At 30.5% G+C, this 18098-nt stretch overlaps 1 protein-coding gene across 4 annotated transcripts in view; it reads left to right on the forward strand.

Annotated features, from left to right (window-relative positions):
• Nucleotides 1–18098, forward strand: part of LRP1B (LDL receptor related protein 1B) — a 1622137-nt gene that overhangs the window by 1083698 nt on the left and 520341 nt on the right. For all 4 annotated transcript variants that reach the window (XM_036236560.1, XM_036236558.1, XM_036236559.1 and 1 more), the window contains exons 26-27: nucleotides 2215–2379; nucleotides 2714–2958. In XM_036236560.1, the coding sequence (XP_036092453.1) occupies nucleotides 2215–2379; nucleotides 2714–2958 (410 nt within the window). The remainder of the gene's footprint in view (nucleotides 1–2214; nucleotides 2380–2713; nucleotides 2959–18098) is intronic.

Consider the following 18098-nt stretch of genomic DNA (forward strand, 5'->3'; position numbering starts at 1 on the left):
AGAAAGTCATTATTTTTTTCCCAGTCCACCATGCTCTTTTAGCACATGTGCTTGTTAATTTATTATGTAATATTTTAAATTGTCTTCTAATCATTTATATTTGCAATTCTATGCCCTGTAAGAGACTACATGCTTCTCAAAAAATGAATTGTTGATGAATAATAAGTTTACATCACAACATTTCCTTAAATAGACATAATACTTAAAAAAAAAAAAGTAGGTTAAATTAGAGTTTGAATTTTCTTCCAGAGGACTGTTTCATTTTCCAAGATAATCTATTAAATGTCTATATTCAAGGACCATTTAAAGTAATGCAAGAATAGAAAAATAGCAAATATACATGTAATTATAACAAAGAACAAACTTTTCATAAGAACTTAAGCATTTCTCACCAAAATATTTTCAGAACTGATAAAAAGAAAATTTACTGAACTGTCATTTTATCTCCAGCCCTCTCCATTCTCACTTACCAAATGTCCATGCTATCCACTGGGTTCTGCTACCAAAATAGAAAAGTCAAGTAAATATACTCCTGCTCCTGTACTGGATGCTTTCCCTTTCCTGCTTTATGTAATGACATGAGATTAAAGAGTTAGTTGTTAAAAGCATGAGAACAGAAATTAAGCTGTCTGGTTTCTCATCTTCATCTGCTACTTGCTGGCTGTGTAACCCTGATCAAGTAATTTAACTTCTCCAAGGTTGTTTTCTCATCTGTAAAGCATGGATAACTAACCATGGCCTCATGGTCAATTAGATGTGATAATCTATATAAAGCTGAAAATAGTTGGTAGCACATAGTAAGCACTCAAAAAATATTAGCCATAGTAATGATTGTGGAACTATTGGGTAACACATTATATAATCACTAAATAAACATGCATCAGTAGTCCAGGCCACTGTCAATTAAACGTAAACCATATATTACCTAATAGCCTTAAAAATCACATGCACAACATGTAGCACTTAATGCCTACTGTGTGGAACTATTTGTACAAAATCCCATGAATTTCTAGAGTTACAAATAGTATCTGTTAAAAGAAATAATTATCTTTAACATATAAAAAGGTATATTTTAACAATTTCATGTTTTTACATGTCAAAGTATATGATTTCCTTCTGGTTTTTTTTTTTCCTACACATCCTCTGTTATATGATCTACTCAATTAATGTGAATCCGAATATCAGACTAATGATTTACAAATTTATAGTTCCAGCCCTGTCTTCTCTGAACTTCATCATGGCACATTTCAAAGCTTCCTGGACATCTTTTTGATGTCTTGGAATTTCAAGTTCACACCTATTCATACTCAATTATCAGCTCTGAAAAACTGCTCTTCCATTTTTTCCATGAATTTCTAGCATTGCCCTCCCCATCCTCACTCTGAGTTTGCTGAAAGAAGAAACTGACAGTAATTTTACAATTTCATTCTCTACCTCATTTCCTACATCCAATCCTCAGCTAGTCGGCAATTTACCTCTAAAATACACCTTTAATTCATTTGTTTCTCTTCACTGCTGTCACCATGGTCCAAGTAACTATCAGCTTTCCCTATTTTTTGTTTGTTTGTTTGTTTGTTTGTTTTTTAAATAACCACCTGACATAGATATACTCTTGCCTCACTATAATCCATTTATGTATGATGTCATGTTTCTCCCCTGCTTAAAAGTACTTGTTATTCCCTTGAAATAAAATCCCAAATAATTGCCTTAGCCTACAAGATCTTCAAGACTACCCTATTCAACTTTATCTTCTTTATCAACTTTATCTTCCTTTTCTTCCTCACTCATACCTTCTGATGCATTGGTCTTAGTTCTGTTCCTCAAGGCATCCACATTTTTTCTTCATCGGGGCCTTTATGTCTACTGTTTACTTTGCTCATCATGGTCTTTATACCACATCCTTATCTTTCGGATACAGTGTAAATTATCATCTCCACACAAAGTAGTTTTCTCTCTGATCGCTTTCTCTAAGTAGTTTACTCAACTGCTATTCTGATAACAACTTTTTCTTCAAAATATTGTAGAAGCTATAATTATATATCCATGTGTTTATTTAGCCCGTCTATTCCTCTAGACTCTAAGCCCATGAGGTTATATAATATACCCATTTCTCTCGTCACTATTTACCTAGCCAATGCCTAGCATATAGTATGCATTCAATGAATATTTACTAAACGAATAACTAAAACAATAGTATTATTTCTTTTTGTTCAGAATTCTCTTCTGGACAGATTGGGATGCCAATTTTCCTCGTATCGAATCTGCCTCTATGAGTGGTGCTGAGAGAAAAACCATCTACAAAGACATGAAAACCGGGGCTTGGCCTAATGGACTAACTGTGGACCACTTTGAAAAAAGGATAGTTTGGACAGATGCCAGGTTTAAAAAATAATCTTTTTTTTTTCTCTGTTTCCTTCCCCAGATAATATTTACAAATTAAAAACATGTTATAATATGCATGTATCATGTGTGCACACATTGAAATAGGTGGTGATTTTTGTCTGTTTTTATTATAGTGGTGGCGATTTTCTGGTAATTGCTGGTGATTTTTTTGTTGTTATGATTTTTTTTTCTTCCTACTAATGATATACATGCCTATAAAAACATTTTTTTACAAAATATTTTATCTGCCACTTGTCTAAATAATATGATCATATCACTAGACTATTTGAATGAGTTTTGATAAACTATGGATGTAATTACCTTTCTGTAGGTCAGATGCCATTTATTCAGCCCTCTATGATGGAACAGGCATGATAGAAATTATCCGAGGTCATGAATACCTTTCTCATCCCTTTGCTGTATCTCTATATGGGAGTGAGGTCTATTGGACAGACTGGAGGACCAACACACTGTCCAAAGCCAATAAGTGGACAGGGCAGAATGTCAGTGTGATTCAGAAAACCAGTGCCCAGCCATTTGACCTTCAGATATACCATCCTAGTCGTCAGCCACAGGGTAAGTACTCGGTATGAATTAACCACCCAGAAAGTATTTTCACCTTAATCATATAATATTTGAACTTTAAAATAACTTTTGCAAGTTATATCTTATATATATTGTATAATGGGAGTGTTTCCAGCCTTAATTTCAATTACTTCATGATTGTTTTTCCCTTTTAATCTCTTTCACATAGAAATAGAGAAATCTTAAAAATTAAGGGCTTTTCACCAAGTCCACAAAGTTTTAGTTACTGCTATTGAATCAATAAAGGATAAAAGATACTGTGGGAAGTTTTAGAAGGTCTTCGGAATTGGAATATCTTATCCAAGTATGATCAGTAAATTAGAGAACACCAAGGACACATTCATATTAGACCCCAAGTAGTCACCCTATAGTATATGGAGAGGATAAAGAATGATATGTAAGAAAGGATAAACTACCTGCTTGAGCTTACCTGTTTTTTAGAGAATTGAGTTCACATGAACATGTCTGCTACCTCTCCCCAGGTATTTCATATTTTGGTGCAACAGTAATCTTCATATTGGCTTTGTGATTTCATTTCCTCTACTTAATCCTTACCAAATGTTTTATTTTATTTTATTTTATTATTTATTTTATATTTTATTTTATTTTAATTTTTTCTTTTATTTTTTTTAAGCGAGGCAACCCTTGGTTGACCTTATGGATTGCAAGGACCTTGTTAGTTTACAATCCCTTATATTTAATTTTTTACCTCTATAGCACCTGATCTTTCTAGGTGGTCTCCCATCCAAGTATTAACCAGGCCCGATGCTGCTTAGCTTCCAAGAGCAGATGGGACTGGGCTTATTCAAGGTGGCATGGCTTAGACCATACCAAATATTCTTAATTCTAAGTTTCATATTTCTTTTCTTTTCTTTTCTTTTCTTTTTTTTTTCTTTTCTTTTTTCTTTTCTTTCTCTTCTCTTCTTTTCTTTCCTTTTCTTTTTTTTCTGGAATATCATGGCCATTTCATGTAAAATCAGCTCATCTTTTTATACCTCTTGCCTGACTCTTCTTTACTATGATATGTGTCATAACCTATGAAAATCTCATGACAACATGAATAATGTTCCTTTTATCATTAGGGTATTTTTATTTGAGACACAATTCTCAGATGATGAGCTCTCATTTTTTTTTTTTTTAACAGAGAATATACCTTCTCCTTTTTCCATCTTTCAGTGAAGAGTGAGCAGATCTTCCACTCATTTTATAAACCACACTTCAACCTTATTTTGAATTCATGTTATTATAGTATCTTCTAGACTTGACTAAAAATACTCACCTCTGTGGTCCATAAATTCCATGGCTATCCTTTGTCTTTCTTTAATGCTTGATATTCTTTCTCCCTTGATACCATTTCTCCCATCAAAGTTTCCTCATCTATAAAAGTTTCTGTGCCTTCTCTCTGACATAATCTGATTGAATTCAATAATCTTCCTAGATACTCTCAATTTTTCAGTTTCAATTTTCTTATATAATTTTCTTATATGTAACTTATCATTCTTTGTCACATGGGAGCTTCACACATTCTGTGAGCAATCACTTTAATTTTTTCCTATCACCCTTAACTCCTTTATTCCTTTCATCCTACAAACCTGCAAAGCAATAAAATTTTAAAAAGGAAACAATATAGCTTAATCATTTTTGCAATTAAAAAACATTTAGTAAATATATTGAATTTAACTAAATTGAAATTAGACAAGAAATCATGATTCTGACCAGCAATGTGCCACTAGTATGATAAATTAAAGATATTCTTCTCCAAAAACTTCCTTTAGCATGAAGGAGTATCTAGTCATAAACAAACACTATAGGCAAATACTTATACAATAGGTTTTCATTTTTGTAAAGGCAAAAATATGTAAACATATATTTTTGCCCTCTGCCTGATAAGCATTTTATAGAAACTGTAATTCTTATATTTAGAGTAATTTAAATAAATTAGAACATGAAAAAAAGAGCTCATGTCTGTGTATTACATCACTCCCCTCCCTCAGAATAGGATTAATGTATTTCATTTACTGACTGTCTGATTTGCCCACAACAATATGACCCCTAGCAAATTCATAGAATGGGAAGGAACATGATACTTTCAAGCTTTTCTGACATTTCCACATATATACAATGGAAGTGAGACATTTAGTATAATTAATTTGGTTGGGGAGGTATGTTCTTGACATCTTTACCTAACTTGAAAAGTGATTTATATTTGACTTCTCCACTTTACATAAAATAATAAAGATTTTACTATATGAGTCTAATTTAACATATTTTCCCAGGATTCAGGGTAGATATTCTAGTCTTTATATACTTTTAAAGAATGTAAGCTATAATGGGAACTTGCATTTTCTTAAATGAAATTCCATCAGTTTCCAATTTTGAGAATGATCAGATAACATTTTACTTTTCTCCATTATAAGGATCACTGAGCATATAACAATTACTATCCATCCTGTTTATCTGCTTCTGTAAAGTAACACTTCAATGCTAGGGAATAAATAAAAAAAGATACAGGAACATATTGACTATTTTATTACCAAGGGTAGAATTAGAATAAAAATGGTGACAAAGTTCAGCATTAACACAGGTACAATAATAATAGCTCCTTGTTTTCTAGTTAATAAATGCAAGGTTCACAAAAAAATAATAAATTTTAAAAATATGTGACATTCTATCCTGTAAAATCGAAATATATCTTTCACAAATTGAAGAAAGAAAGGTTAGATGTATACTTTGAAGTTATCTAATTCTCTAAGTAGGGAATTAATAAAAGTTTTAATGCCAGTTTTTTTATAAGTAAGCATTCATCATGTGTACAATTTCTAGTTTAGTCCTTGGACATTTAAGCAGAAATTTTTAAAAAGAAAATTTACTTTAGATCCTTTGGTTGTTAATATTATATGAAATTAAGAAGAAATAAATCAAAACAAATTTTTGTAATATAAAGTAATAATAGTGGGTATTTTAAATCTAATTTAAAAATATTTTTCAGTACAAGGAAACCAAACTTAGAGTTAATGGCATGTCCTTGGGAGCCCAAATACCAGCCCTACAATTTATTAGTTGTATGACATTGGGCAAGATACTTAACCTCTTCATGCCTCAGTTTCCTCATCTATAGAGATAATATCATCTACATGATAGGTTCTAATAAACATGAGGTTTATAGTTATTAAATACAATTTACATTAAATATTCATAGAACAGTGTCACATGCATAATTAGTACCATGTGTTTATATACATAAGTAGATCAAATATTAAAAAGTAACCATGTTGCAATCATAACATTGTCCGAGCGTCTTTTGACAAAATATCGGTTACATTACTTTTTTGAGATATTTTGAACATATTTTCTTAGAGTTAAATAATTCATGAGGGTCTTAACATCATACTTTTCCATATCATACCAGTTCCTTTAAAGACAAATGCCAATAAAAATGTGAATCACACCTGCAAAGAAGAGCAATATGGTTGATCTATCAAGAAAATGCAGGTATAATCAAATGACTAGATCATCAAATCTATTCCGTTCACACTTAGGTTACCATCTAACAGCATCGTTCATAGACACAGTGAATAGCATAAAAGTTATGGTTATAGTAGTAAAATAAATATTTAAAAATTTATTTGGTATTTTAAATATTAAATAATTTAATATATTTTTAAAATTTAATTTAAAATATTAAATAATGTTTTGCCACACAGATAAGTTATAGAATGCAGAAAAACAGGGACAAGAGAAAATGTACACATAATGCTGATATATATGGGGATACATCTACATTTAATTTTTTGAGTTAATGTTTTTGTTTTCATTAGACAAATACTCAGAAGTGGAATTGTTAGATCATGTGGAGACTGTATTTTTAATATTTTGAGGAATCTTCCATACTGTTTTTCATAGGGTCTGGACCAATTTACATTTTCACTAGCAGTGCACAGATGTGCCCTTTCCACATCCTCTCCAGTACTTGTTATTTCTTGCCTTTCTGAGACTCATTCTAACAGGTGTGAGATGCTATTTTATTGTAGTTTTGATTTGCAATTCCCTGATAATTGTTAATGTTGAGTTTCTTTTCATTTTCCCGTTGACATCTGAATATCTTCTTTGGAAAAATTATTCAGATCCTCTGCCTATTTCTAAATCTGATTGTTTTTTGTTTGTTTATTTGTTTTTTGTTATTTTTTCTATTGAGTTGCTTGAGTTCTTTATATATTTTGTATATTAACCCCTTATCATATATATAATTTGAAAATATTTTTTCTCATTTGGTAGGTTTTCTTTTCATTTTGTTAATGATTTTCCTTGCTGTACAGAACCTTTTAAGTTTGGTGCAGTTCCCCTTGATTTTTGTTTTTGTTGCCTTTTGGTGTCAAATCTAAAAAATTATAACCAAGACAGATGTCAAGGAGCTTATCACCTATGTTTTCTTCTAGCTTTATGGTTTCCCAACTCATATTCCAGTCTTTTATCCATTTTGAATTTTTTCTTTTTTTGGATGATGTAAAATAGTAGTCCAGTTTTACTCTTTTGTATGTGGCTATCCAGTTTTCCAAACATCATTTATTTAAGAGAATGTTCTTTCCCCATTATTATTTCTTGGCTCTTTTGTCATAAATTAATTGATTTTATATGCATAAGTTTATTTCTGGACTCTCTATTCTGTTCATTGATTTATGTGTCTGTTTTTTGTGCTTTTTTTTCTAGAAAAAAAATAACTATCTATATGTATATGTATATGTATTCTTTAGGAGATATATACACACATGTGCATACAAACACACACGCACACATGCATATATAATGTAGTTCTAGTCCTACAAGAGTTCTACCAGAGTTCATAATAGGAATACAAACCCATGAGAAAATAACTATAAGCAAAATATAGTTATTGAATCCCAAATTTGAAATCTAATGCTAGTAAATTAAATCTAAACCTGAATTTAAAGAGAGAAATACAATGTAATAGATTGGATTCAGTCCAGGAATAATAATAATTGGAAGTCCTCCACTTAAAGCAGAAAGAAAGTTAGAGGCACCAGCTTAATGCCTCATTTCCCTATCTTACCATTTTGGTCTCGACAAAGTTCTAAGTTTTGGCTAGCATGTTTGAACGTTGTGCTATTGTCTTTGGGGATGGGATGACAGGGAAGTGGGCCTAAAATATTTATAGGAGTGACACATAGGATTTATATGTTAGGCATGTAGTTATGAAATCAAAGTAAGGATAAGACAGAGGAGGGAATAGATTGGAGATGAGGTAAGTAGTTTTAGGCATACAACATCTCCAAAAAAGTAAAGGCAGAAAGTCTAGAGCAAAGTAGGACCCAAAGTACTAGTTTTATTGTGACAGCTATTATAGGGACTGACAACAAAAATTTAAATATAAAATATTGGGAAGTTTGAAACTAGAATTTCACATGAAATACACTAGTTTCAGACTGGTTAGATAATCACATTTTATTCCCATATGCTTTTGGAAGATTTATATGTATGTACCTTATTCCATCAATTGGACTGATAACTGGGTACTTTAAGCTAATTTCTCTGTATTTGGCAATTTATCACATGTATTTGATACTTATGGATACCTATGAATAAATACATAAGAGAATGTTGTTTCCTTAATATATTGAGAATTTATAAAAATACATAGATATAGATATAGATATAGATAGATATATTTTACTTTTATAATTAGCAAAAACACCAAAATTGTAGATTTTCTTTTTAGGAGAAGTCTTAATTTACAGTTATGAAACCATCTAATCTAAATATATTTTTATCATTAAACTTAGCTATAAATTAAATAAATGTTGAGTATATTAAAAAATCAACAGCAACAATAACAACAGACTTTTATACTAAACCCTTTGGAGCCATATATTAGTTTTTGTTTGGATAATGGAATCCATGCTTACATAATTAAGCATTAAATAAAAATGGTTTCATGATTTCGAAATCATAATAAAAAAGGTATGCATTTACATCATTTTTTATTAATGCTTTATAGACATAACTCTTAATTTACATGAATATTTGCAGGAAAAATTCTTCTTCCAAGAGACTTTCTCCCTTCAGAGCTACATACCAATGATAAATCTTTACAATTCATTTTTACTTTCTCCACATCATGGTAAACACCATAAGAAAGAACTCTCTTAGCATTTATAGTGTGTATATTTATTTAATATTTTCCTAACTCTGTTTTGTATATTCAACTAGATTATATTTAATAGTCTTTTTTTATTTATTTATTTCAATTATAAAGTCCAGCTAAGTAATTTATTATAACAATATAAATAATTATATTAATAATAATACCTAACATTTGCTAATTCTTCTTGTAATTCCATGAGAAAGATCTTTAGCAACACAGTTTTACTGACCAGGAACCTAAGGCAGAGAAATGTTAAGTAATTTGCTTAAGGTCTAATAGTGAGGGGATAATTGCCCAGTTATCCAACCTCATGGAGAGCCACCCCAGAGCTCCTTGCCTTAACCACTATGCTCTAATATAAGAAGACATTGAGTTCATATTTATTGAGTCTCCTTGGAATTGTTATATCACATCACCAATGGCTGAAGAAAGGCAAGTTTTATTGACACATTCACATAGTCTAAAAGAGGAACAAACTCAATTAATGACTAAGATCAATAAAATAACTGTTATTATAAATGGATTTAGAATTTAAGGATATTTTAAATATATTTTAAAAGTTAGCAGAGTATAACCCTCAAAATACTTAGGGTTTAGCTTAGTTTAATTCCTTCCTCTATCTCTAACTAGCCTCCTTACCTGAAACAAATTAATTAATTTCTGGAGTTTTATTTCTTCATTTGTAGGTTGACGAAGTTAGAGGTAAGGAGAGAATAAATAGGAAACCAGATTGGGCAGAAATCAAAGCATGGTGGAATTTAAATGATTCCTTTCAAGGGATTTCAATTTTTATCTTCTAGGATAAGTGGTTACAATGATCTCGAACTTAAATGTGCATTAAAATGATCTGGAGGGCTCATTAAAACACAGATTTCTGTACTCCACTCAAAAGCTTCTGATTCTAGTTGATCAAGCAAATGAAACCAGCAGTTTGCAAGCTGGAAATTTAACTTCATCTGTACAAGGGATAGGTTGGAAAGAGGGGACTGCAGGTAGGAGACTAGTAATGATACAGTTAGGTAGATCAGGAGATATCTAATGCCCAAATTGGGGAGATGGTCATAAGAACAGAGAATGGTATAGTTAAGATAGTCTTAGAGGCACAATCAATTTAGAAGTACTGATAGAAGTGTTTGAAATGGGAAAGTTTGGAGAGAGAAGGAAGAATTTGGAATGGCTTTAGTTTCCTAGTTTTTTAATTGGCTTCACTAAGTGTGACAGAGATCATGGTCATGGTTTAGAGGAGAGGTTAGCAAACTATCTGTGAAAGCTAGATAGTAAGTATTTTAGGCTTTATGGGCCATATGGTCTCTGTTGCCACTATTCGGTCTGCTGTTGTAGTGTGAAAACAGTTGTATGGAAAATGAATGAGATGGCTGTGTTCCAGTAACATTTTATTTAAGGGCACTATACTTTGAATTGCATAAAATTTTCATGTGTTACGAAATATTATTCTTTCTTTATTTTTCACCATTTAAAAAAGTGAACCACATGTCACTGTTAGCTTCTTCCCTCACCTTATAAGGGGAGTTGTTTGTGAACATAGAGAAAGTATAACTTTCTTCTTTTGCATGTATGCCTTCTCCCATCTATCAAGTTATCCACCCTTCTCTGTGTCATCTCTCAGCCCAAAGATTTTTTTTAATTAAAATTTCAGATGTGATTTAACACCAGAAGAGTTGAATTTGTTCATAAATCCAGAAAGATTCCACCACTTTTTTTTTTCTTCTAGTTTTCTTTCATATTGCTTTCTTCAGCTTCTCTGATTAGAATCTTTTCTTGAAATATAGTATTGTAAATACTTTATTCATATAATTTTTACCAATTACAAAACATTTTTCTCTTCTTGCAATGTTTCCTCCTGAAAAGTTTTCAGTTTGATGAAAATTTAACAAATATCTGTTGATAAAAATAATACTATTTTGTAGGGACCATTTTATTTTACTTTCAAAAACAGGCTTACTAACTCAACTGTCCTTTTTAATTTTGTTCTTGAACCCAGAGTGACTGGCAAATGTACAAACTGTTTTATATAATACCTTAATGTGGCAATAACCTGTAGGGAAAAAAAAAATCAGAAACAAAATGAATGTGATGTGAGGAGTTTCTTCACACTTACACCAATTGGATTAAATATATTTATAAAAATTTTACTTTAATACAGTATTCATTCCCCAATCCTTTTTTGTCGTGAATTGTTGAATGAATGAATGAATGAATGAATGAATGAATCTAAATAAATTGCTTCATTTAGAGAGGTAGGATATATAATGGTTAGAGCTCATACTCTGGAATCTTAAACTTAATTTCCCTCTTCATAGTTGTATGACTATAAGTTTTTTAAAATCTTTTTAAAAATTTAGTTTACTCTTCTGCAAAATTGGGGTCATTTATTTTTATAAACAAAAATGGCCAGTAAAAGGAATGAAAAAAATAATGCTTACAAAACACTTGAAACATATTCTAGCATATTGTAATAAAAATAAATTATTACATTTTGGAAACTTCATTATTTCTATCAATTGTTATCTCACTTTCTCAATATGTTATGACAATATATGAAGGATCGTGAGCTGTTTTTTAAAGAGGGGGGTTAACATTGAAATGATTTAAGTACCTCCAATTGTTTCGGGAAAATAGTTTTTAGAAAATTAAACTTTCTTTGAAATTTGTATGAAAACTGGCTGATCTTATTTTGTAAGAAACAAAAAATTTTAGATTCTAATATGTTAATAATATTATTGGTCCTTTAGAAACAAGTATCACTTATGAAACTTGAAGAATAAGGATTCCATAGAGTGGTATTGATATATTCAATTACAAGCTACTTTTTTCATATGATTAATAAAATGATTTAAGAAAAAAATAGTCTTAAAACCATATCTCAATATGATGGAGATGAATCTAAAATATTTGTAGATTACTTAAATTATTTACTTTCACACTTTGCTATATCAAGATCTAGCTACCTGCCATATAAACCAATTACCTCTCTCTCTCTCTTTCTATACATATATGTATATATGTAAAAATGCTTTCACCTTTACTTGTAGTTATATAAGTGGCTTTGAAAGATAAAAATCCTGACTGATGAGACGTGAAAGACAAGTGATATCAAAGCAAGGAGGTATTTCGGAGATTTGAGGAAACTTGTGAGGCTTTTATAATGAGGCACTTAGAATATTGTACAGTACTGAGAGCCTGGAAGAGTTAGCAGAAATGAGTAATGAAGAGAAGAAATGACAGTTGAAACATGCCATCCACACACTGCTATGTCATTCAAATTATTGAAATAAAAAATCATAGTGGAACTCACTTTCTCCTTTTATATTTTCCTATAACAGATAGTTCTTTGCTCCCAGTACTGATAATAAAGACTATTACCTAATTTAGTCTCTTAATTAATCTTTCCGTATTATATTAAAACCATATTATGAATGGGTTTTGTCAGTTCACCTGAAAATCATCATTTTTAGCTTTCTGTCTTTGTCAAAACACAATACAAATATCAAACAACTAAACTACAAATTAATGTATGTGCAGTTAGTAAGTTTAGTGGCATTGTTAATTACTATTTTTAAAGTATGATACAATAGAATCTATGCTGTAGAAGTGGAAAAGATTAGTAGAATAAGGAATCATATTTTTTTTCTTCCTTGGTGTTGGTTAATGTACTTGTCTCACTCATACAAACCTAAGTGATTTAGAGCCCTAAATTCATATCTGTTGAGGTGCAGAATCCGTCTATTCCAAATCAGGACTTTAAATTTTGGGACCAGAATTCTTAATTGTTGGAAGGTTGAGGGAAAGCTTTTTTGTGCATTGCAAAAAGTTTATTAACACCTCTGGACTCTGCCCACTAAGGTACCAATAGTACCACCGTGTTTGTCAACAAAACATAACTTCAGGCATTCCCAAAGATCACCGGGGGGCAAAATTCTCACTGTCACCACTGTTTGCAAACCACTGTTTTAGATAAAAAGAGTTTTGCAATTATAAAATAATTAAAAAGATAGAAACTTCCCTGACAAAAATATTTGTTCTTCCACATCATACAGCAAGTGAAATAATCGGCAAGTAAATGAAGATAATAGAAAGACATGTCATCTCTTTAGAATAAGTAAAAGTTCATTGGTGTTTTGAGATATACTTCACCAACAAATACAACATGATAATACATTTTCATTTTTATCCTTTTACAGAGAACTGTGCACAAATAAATAGAAATAGTACTTGTGACTTAATTTTTTTTTTCTTTCAAGTACAAATATCTGTAGAAGATGAGATAAGATTTGTAGATGTTTTATTTTTGGCTTCATAACAATACAATATAAAATTAGTCCATAAAATATGATTTATTTGATGAAAGTAACTCCTGCATATCTACTATGCAGAAATTTGGTGAAACTAAAGGAATAAGAACATCTTTTTATTTGCACATATGTTATATGTGTTTTAAATAAGAAATTCAGTCTAGGTCTTCCACATGTAAAAATATAATTTGAAAATACTTGTCAAAGAAAAATAGGATTCGGAATTAGTGTTTAATTGAAAGATACTTTTGAAATTATTTTTTAATATTAAATTATCTTCTAAAATAAAAATTATAATATAAATTATTTTATTGTTTGTAATTATTTTTGTACCAATAAATTTTATTAACAGGATGAATATTAATTATGATCAAAAAGACTACATGGAAGGGAGAAAAATCTTCCTCTTATCTAACAAATTGAATCTTGGCACTCTTCTTTGAGCATAGATAAATTAAGTAAATAAATATCATATTTTGTATTGCATCAACATTTGCATATATTTTATTTAAATTTAGTGTATGAAATATTATTTGTGCTTAAAGTGCTTACTTTTCCACTGGTGAGGAATAGACTATAATTAAACATAGTTTGTATGAAATATAGTTATTTTTAATGATATTGCTTTCTTCATAGAGCACACATTAATCTTCCGTGATTGGATAACTAACATTTGATTCTCTTATAACGTATTATAGATATGCATTGTTTAGTCTCTTCACCTAGAACTATGATGTGCTTTAGAAGATTAATTCACTTTCCAAATTTTTAGATTGCTGTCTCTTTAGAACATATACCCACATACATTGACAAACATTTATATAGATCCAAATGTCTGTAAGTCTAACAGCAATAGACAACAGTAGAGATTTTGGGAAAAGACAATATGTATGTATATAAGTCATAGTTTCTAGAAGCATAACACTTATACTCTAGCTGAGAGCATGACAAACTAAGGCCCTGAAGCTAAGTTCAGCCTTCTAGCTATATTATAAATAAAGTTTTACTTGAACAGTCATACCCATTGATTCACATATTGTTTTATGGCTGCTTTTGTGCTACTATAGGAAAGTTGAATAGTTATTAGGGAGAACATAAGACTTCCAAAGGCAAAAACATTTACTATCTGGCCTTTTACATAAAATAAAAACAAAAACACAAAAACAAAACAAAACGAAAAATCTGCCAACCCTTGATTTAGCTAGAGAGACTAGTGTATACTAATATAAAATATATGAGTATATGTCACAGACAATTAGAAAATAGGACAGTAAATAATAAATCACCTAATGCTTTGTATAGTCAATAATTAAAACTAATATTCAGTGTTGGAAAGAATCAGCATTAGCTAGCTGCATTAGAAAATGACTTAAACTGGTTCATGAATGGAGGTTAATGTAATGATGTTGGCTACAAAATTCTATAGGAAGAAAAATATATTATGCAGAGGTAGAAAAGGACAAGCTATATATATTCAGAGAACAATAAGGAGTCCATTGTGGCATGTGCATTATGTATATACAGAAGAAAAGTGGTAGATGAGGCTAGAAGATAGATTGGTATCTTACAAAGAGAAATTGGTATATTCTTCACAGTACCAAAAGTATACCAGTTACATGTCTGTAGGGGTCACTCAAAAATGATGAAATAAAACTTTATATTGGAAGATGAAATATTTAAAAATGGAAAAAAGAAAACACATTTTAGGAAATGTGTGAGAATTCTTGACAATTGATTAAATATGGTAGTGAAAGAGAAGTGAAAAATGCTCTCAGTTTAAAATTTTGTGAGTTTAAAAGACTGATGACATGTTTAACAAAAAGTAAACAGAGTGAATCAGGATAAAGAACTGGCAGGTGAATGAGAACAGTAGGTAGACCAATCTGGCTGGTACAGAAGAATCTAGGGGACAATCATAGGAGAGATGATTGAGATTTTGTGAGGTAGATAGTGAGAAGCCATCCAGGATTTTAGGCAAGGCAGCTATACGATCAAATTTGTATTTTAGAATAACTGTACACAATGGGGAGAAACTGGAAATCAAGAAAATAGGAAATAGTGCAGCAATTCAAGCAAGAGATGAGAACCTAAATTAACCAGTGACCACATAAATTAATAAAATGGAGCAGAGAGTTAAGAGTAAGAACTCTGTTTTATCTACTCTTACATCTCAGCTTTTAAAAACTAGATAAAATAAATAGGTGCTACATAAATATTTATAAATATTTATTCAATGCATAAATATAAGAAAAGGTGTTACATGTATCTCCAAGGATCTTTGTGTTGTCAACTTGAGTTTAGATCATGTAAATTATCAGTGAACCCAGTCTGTTCATCTGTGTTTGACTTTCATCTGTTAAGATTGCTTATAGTATACATTGACTGATCAACTTTCCCATCTCCTGTATACAGATTAGTGAGATAGTGTTTGTAGTGTAAACTCTCGTAGGAGTTTACAACCTCTGTATCAATACTGGATTTGCAATATTATTTTTATATAATGCTCAATTGTTTTATATCAGGCATTGGCAAACATTTTCTACAGAGCCAATTAATAAGTATTTTAGGCCTTTGGAGGCTATATGGTCTCTTTTGAACCTGTTCAACTCTAATATTGTAGTACAAAAGCAGCCATAGACGATATGTAAACTAATGAGAATGGCTATGTTCCGATAAAACTCTATTTACAGAAACAGGCACTGTACTGAATTTGGTTTAGGGGTCATTTTAACATAAAGCAGAAATTAGCACTAATCCAAATTTTATATATTAAAACATAACTATAGTGAACCAGATTCTTTAATTTAATAATTAGAATAAGTATTTGTTCAAATGCACGTTTATAAAAACATTTTGAAAAGATCTAACAGCATTATTTCAAAGTGATAAGAGATAAAAATTAAAGTTAGAAGTTCTTTTTGGTTTTCTCATGCTGTAAAGCACAAAATAATGTGAATATTATATTATGGTATCATCATTAATAAAGATATTGGGTTACACAGTCATTATATATATATCATATATGGAAAAATTAATATATTTGACTTTAAAAATATTGATCATAATTATAGAATGTTGAGAACAGCTGGTATGATTCTGAGCTAAAAGCAACAACAACAAAAAAGATGTTCAAAATGAAATCCAAGCACCTGTCATTGAACTGCCATAGATTATGCTTTTAATTTCCATGAGAGAAATGGCATTTGCTATGTCAGTGTTTTTAAACAAATTTCCTTCCTTCCCCTCTTTTTACTTGTTTTTTGTTCTTTCTGTTTTTCTTCATCTTCCTCTTCTCATTTTAGGGTTTTGAAAAATGAACTTTATCTACCACAGCTAGGTACTCCTGACAATAGGTATCTAACAGTTACCCAACAGTGCCTCTTTCTCATTTTGCCTCCTCCCTTGCAATACCTTTCCTTCGCAATAACTTTTATATCTATTCTCTTGCTTCTCTAGCCTGCAGTTCCTTAGGAATTCCAATTACAAAAGATGAAGCTCAAAAGGAAGATTGCAGAGTATATTTCACTTACTCCATTGGATAGAGGGACTTGCACTTCTATATAATCTCTATACCCGAGCTTCCACTCTTTTCTAATAGTGTTGGTTCTTAATTAATTGACTTGGAAAAATGTTTCTAAGTCTTTAATTTCCTTTTATGTATTTATATTTTTAATCAAATGCAAAGATATGGATTATTTTTATTATCTTGGTGAGAGGATGATAAAGACTGAGAAAACCATGTTGAATATTTATCAGATTCATTTAATTCCCCTCATCCTCTACAATTTTATTATATTCCATTAATTTTTAATTTGTGTGTGTGTGTGCTTTAAAACTCTATAGGACTGATATTAACTACCCCGAAAAATAGGTCCACCTATTTGGAAGAACATATTACTTGTAGGATCAAAAGATGTAACTTTTTTCTTCCTTAAATTTAGTTGCCTGGTTCGAAAGACTATTCTACTAGATAAGCTTTATAAACAGGATTTAAGAGAATAGCTATTGATCAATTGAGATTAAAATCTTATCCAAAAGACAAGATGATAGAACAAAAAATACAAAGAAATAAAAGAACAACATTGAACTGCAAAATTTATATTTCAGTCAAAATTTGAATATATTATGTTACTAGAATTTATTAAGTATGCATATGTGGAGCAAACTTAACCATGGAATCAGTTAACACACACACTCACAAAATGAAGAAGTAGATGTCTTAGTAATGAAGGTAGACAAACATTTCTTCACAAAGACTCTGGTTCAATAAAGAGGAAATGGCCTGAAGTAAGGATATATGCTTAACAGCAGTTTCCTAGGGAAACTTAAGAGTGGTGTGCTATAGCAAGAGAGGAACCTATAAGGAGCTTAGGATAATAGCAAAATCCATTGGAACTCTGAATGCCTGGGTTATACTCTACTTGAGTTTATTGCATAGTAAATTTAATAATTATTCCTGATTGTTTCTCAGACTAGATCCTGAAACAAAACAAAACAAAACAAAACAAGACAAAAAACATTTTGCTTCTAAGGCAATAGTATGCATACCATCCATCTTAGAGAAAATTGAGGGGTTATTTTCTTTATCTTTGAAGAGAAAAATGTTTTTATTAATGTAACTGCTGTGTATGAGTGTCTATTATTTTCATATTAATCAC

Source organism: Rousettus aegyptiacus, unplaced genomic scaffold, assembly GCF_014176215.1.
Source record: "Rousettus aegyptiacus isolate mRouAeg1 unplaced genomic scaffold, mRouAeg1.p scaffold_m13_p_2, whole genome shotgun sequence".
NCBI lineage: Eukaryota > Metazoa > Chordata > Mammalia > Chiroptera > Pteropodidae > Rousettus > Rousettus aegyptiacus.